Genomic DNA, 5,000 nt, shown 5'->3' with positions numbered 1-5,000 from the left:
CCCTGGCATAAACTGAGGGCTACCTGTATATATATATATATATATATATATATATATACACATACAGGTCAGAAAAGAGCACTCTTGCCTTAATAGCAACTGCCAGGGTGCCAATGGTTAAGTATATCAATATATATCAATATATAAATATATATATTGCAAAATATATAGGTATACCTAAATATCTATATTAATATATACAGTTTTATGCAAAAGTTTAGGCACCTAGCACTGATTATTTGGAACACACAATTGGTTTGGTGATCCCATTAAGCCTTTAACTTCAGAGACAGGTGCATCCAATCATGAGAAAAGGTATTTAGGGTGGCCAATTGCAAGTTGTTGTTCTCTTTGACTCTCCTCTGAAGAGTGGCAACATGGGGGCCTCAAAACAACTCTCAAATGACCTGAAAACAAAGATTGTTCAACATTATGGTTTAGGGGAAGGCTACAAAAAGCTATCACAGAGATTTAAGCTGTCAGTGTCCACTGTGAGGAACATAGTGAGGAAATGGAAGACCACAGGCACAGTTCTTGTTAAGGCCAGAAGTGGCAGACCAAGTAAAATATCAGAGAGGCAAAGGCAAAGGATGGTAAGAACAGTCAAAAACAGCCCACAGACCACCTCAAAAGACCTCTTTCTGCAGATGGTGTCACTGTGCATTGTTCAACAATTCAGCACACTTTGCACAAGGAGAAACTGTATAGGAGAGTGATACGGAAGAAGTCTTCTGCACACACGCCACAAACAGAGTTGCTTGAGGTATGCAAATGCACATTTAGACAAGCCAGCTTCATTTTGGAAGAAGGTGCTGTGGACTGATGAAAAAAAGATTGAGTTATTTGGTCATAACAAGAGACATTATGCATGGCGGCAAAAGAACACAGCGTTCCAAGACAAACACTTGCTACCCACAGTAAAATTCGGTGGATGTTCCATCATGCTGTAGGGCTGTGTGGCCAGTGCCGGTACTGGGAATCTTGTTAAAATTGAATGTCGCATGGATTCCACTCAATATCATCAGATACTTGAGAATAATGTTGAGGAATCAGTCAAAAAGTTGAAGTTACGCTAGGGCTGGATATTTCAACAAGACAACGACCCAAAAACGCTGCTCAAAATCTACTCTGGCATTTATGCAGAGGAACAAGTACAATGTTCTGGAATGGCCATCCCAGTTCCCAGACCTGAATATCATTGAAAATCTGTGGGGTTATTTGAAGCGGGCTGTCCACACTCGGCAATCATCAAACCTAACTGAACTGGAGATGTTTTGCAAGGAGGAATGGCCCAAAATACCATCATCCAGAATCCAGACACTCATTACAGGCTATAGGAAGCGTTTAGAGGCTGTTATTTCTGCTAAAGGAGGCTCTACTAAATACTGATGCAATATTTCTGTTGGGGTGCCCAAAATTATGCACCTGTCTAATTTCGTTTTGATGCATATTGCACATTTTCTGTTAATCCAATAAACCTCATTTCACTACTGAAATATTACTGTGTCCTTCAGTTATTTGATAGATCAAAATGAAATTGCTGATCCAAACACCCAATTATTTATAAATGAAAATCATGAAAATTGACAGGGGTGCCTAAACATTTGCATACAACTGTATACTGTAAATAGAGATATATATTGTATATACTGATAAATAATATATTTTTCTAAAATTTTCTTCGTACTATTGCTATCTTTTTTTTTAAAAAAGCATGAATGTAAAGCTTAAGGAACTGGCCCATTTTTGGTTCAGAACCTGGGTTGTGCTTGCTTATTGGTGTCTAAATCTAGCTACCAATAAGCAAGTGCCATCCAGGGTGCTGAACCTAAAATGGACGGACTCCTAATCTTTACATTCCTGCTTTTCAAATAAAGAACGAAGACAAAATGATAATAGGAGTAAGTTAGAAAAAAACTGGGTTTAATATCCCTTTAATTCATAACGAAGTGTAAGTAATGATGTTTCTGAGGATGGGGTGTCACCTCGAAACATCATTAAATACACTTTGTTATGAATCAAGTCTGGCGCGTGCTGTCTCTTCAGAGGATTTTATACATGTATACATATACATATATATATATATATATATATATATATATACACACACACATACATGCATTGGAGCACTTTGCATGCAAACATTTCCTTATCCCTTTTTAACCCTTTTAAAACCTTTATATCAATATTAAAATTATATATTTTTTTTAATTAAAAACGTGTATATACAGTATAATTGTAATACTTTATTTTAATATGTTCTGATGTGTTATAGCTAGCACAACACTTGTAATCTGGCCCAATATTAATTTAAAGGGACAGTCTAGGCCAAAATAAACTTTCATGATTCAGATAGAGCATGTAATTTTAAACAATTTTCCAATTTACTTTGATCACCAATTTTGCTTTGTACTCTTGGTATTCTTAGTTGAAAGCTTAACCTAGGAGGTTCATATGCTAATTTCTTAGACCTTGAAGCCCACCTCTTTCAGATTGCATTTTAACAGTTTTTCACCACTAGAGGGTGTTAGTTCACGTATTTCATATAGATAACACTGTGCTCGTGCACGAGAAGTTATCTGGGAGCAGGCACTGATTGGCTAGACTGCAAGTCTGTCAAAAGAACTGAAAAAAAGGGGCAGTTTGCAGAGGCTTAGAAACAAGATAATCACAGAGCTTAAAAGTATATTATTATAACTGTGTTAGTTATGCAAATCTGGGAAATGGGTAATAAAGGGATTATCTATCTTTTAAAACCATAAAAATTCTGGTGTAGACTGTCCCTTTAATGGCAAAAAATAAGGTTTTCATTTAGACCTGAAATAGGTCAATTCATGGTTCAGATGACAAACTTCATAGACCAAACTCACTAAAGTCTGGGTTCCTCTATTTGACAAAATCTACTTTATAAAAATGTCATGGTAATTTTAGCTGTAAAGTCTGTCTACAATTTTTTCTCCTTTCAAAATCTTTTCATGGTTTAGATAAAGTGTGCAATTTTAAACAATCTCCAATTTACTTACATTATTAAATTTGCCTTGTATTTTGTTGCTCGTAACAGCTTGTGAGCTTGTGCTTGTCTTTAGCAGTCTATGGCAGCATTGTTTGCAGCAATGTTTGTAGCAATGTTACACACTGTTGCAAACACTGCTGCCATAGAGTGTTGAAGACATGCCCATGACATAAGCTCTTATTAACCAAGCTTTACGGAAGGTTGTTTAAAATTGCATGCTCTATTGGAATCATGAAATTTTACTTTTGACTCTAATGTCCCTTTAAGTTAAATTGTTTTTATCTTATTTCATCTTGTTATGTATTAATTATGTGTTGAATGTTTTAATAAAAGCATAAATATATTGTTTATAGTAAAAAGGATTTCTGCAAAGGCAAACAAGGAAAGTCATACTGTATTACGTATATTTTATTTTCTTAAAAGGAATTTGTTTTTCCAATTTAGCACTAGAATGCCTTATAAGACTGATATGCTGGTCTATGACAGGCTAATAAATGAGGTGAGTGAATACAAATGTACTCAACCTTGTGCTTAATGTCTATTTTATGATTTTGCACTATATAAATAAAAAACTATGATAAAACCTTAATAGGGAACACATTGAATAAACTCCAGTATAGCTTTATCAACACCTAGTGGCTAAGAGATGGAAATACGGCTAACAGATTTCCCTCTCAAATGAGCGACATAGTGAGAGTAAGTGTAACATATTAAGGGATACGAAACTCAAAAATGTTCTTTTGTGATTCAGAGTTGCCGAATATCAAATTGAGTAAATGTGTTTTACATCAGGCTGGAGAAATCATGGGAGGCTAAAGCTCACACACATTTACTTCTATCTTACATCTCTCTTCATTTGTCTATATGTAAATTACCTTCCAGGCTCCTGAGGTTTATATACATTATTCAGTCTGTGTTTTACATAACTATTATACAAGGCCATAACCCTCTTCTCCCCATTGCTGTGTTGGAATAGAAAACAGGCTTACCATCTAGGTAATGTCTAGAGATATACTTCAGCCCTTCATCAAGCAGGATAACCGGCAATGAAATCTTCATAACCACCACCCACTGTGTCCAAGTCAATGGAGTCACTTGGAAAACAAGCTGTGAAACAAAGTGTAACAATCACTCTACATGATATTACACAGTAACTCATCATATCATACATCCCATGAAGCTAGGCCCCAGAAGTGATGGGATTATGCTTTTCTACCTTTTTATGGTTTTTAACCTGTCCTTTGTTTTCAGTTTCCAAATAAAAAACATAAACCATCATTATTATTATAGCATTACATTGTTTTGTCTAATTCTATTATAACAGCTATCAGTAGTACCAATAAAAAGAATGTTCACCTGAGACAATGTAATAATTAGATCAACTTATTTAAAACATATATTTTATGTAGAAAGGAGAATGCAACGTGGTACTACTTACTGGCATTGGCTTCACATAGAGGATCATAAAGTGTAGTGCCATAGACATAACAATGGCTCCAAGAAGCCAGAAATTGAGCCAGGGTGGCATCCTTAGCAGAGACTGATTTTCAGATACACTGCAAATATTAATTAAAAAAATGTCAGCACATGCAAACAATGTATTTAGGACAGAACATCACTAATAGAAGTATTGCAACACAAAAGAAAATGATTACACAGAGAGACAAAAATGTATATATATATATATATATATGTTACATCACTTCCTGGTCTAGTTTCCATGACAACTCATGAAAAGTGATAGTATAGTTTCTATGTATTCCCAATGACAGAATAACTATTATACCTTAACAGGCTCCATCCTACTCCTGTTTTCAGTTTTGAGTTAAAAAGTTGGGGGGGGGGGGGGAGCAGTGTTTCCTTTGCAACCCACACTCTGTAAAGCATTTGATTTGCTGCCACTGCTTTGCTTCTGGCACCTCGAGAACAGATTTCAAATGCACAGCAAGCGGCAATAAGTGGTCTTGTCCGATCAGGCAAGTGAGAC

General features: G+C 35.6%; 1 protein-coding gene across 1 annotated transcript in view; it reads right to left on the bottom strand.

Annotated features, from left to right (window-relative positions):
- The window catches only part of ATP2A3 (ATPase sarcoplasmic/endoplasmic reticulum Ca2+ transporting 3), a 521,243-nt gene that overhangs the window by 42,635 nt on the left and 473,608 nt on the right, over positions 1-5,000 (bottom strand). The window contains exons 19-20 of the mRNA XM_053707504.1: positions 4,452-4,569; positions 4,003-4,120 (exon numbers count right to left, since the gene is read on the bottom strand). Of these exons, the coding sequence (XP_053563479.1) occupies positions 4,003-4,120; positions 4,452-4,569 (236 nt within the window). The remainder of the gene's footprint in view (positions 1-4,002; positions 4,121-4,451; positions 4,570-5,000) is intronic.

The sequence above is a fragment of the Bombina bombina genome, chromosome 3 (genome assembly GCF_027579735.1).
Source record: "Bombina bombina isolate aBomBom1 chromosome 3, aBomBom1.pri, whole genome shotgun sequence".
Taxonomy (NCBI): Eukaryota; Metazoa; Chordata; class Amphibia; order Anura; family Bombinatoridae; genus Bombina; species Bombina bombina.
This window is presented reverse-complemented; position numbering and strand designations above follow the sequence as displayed.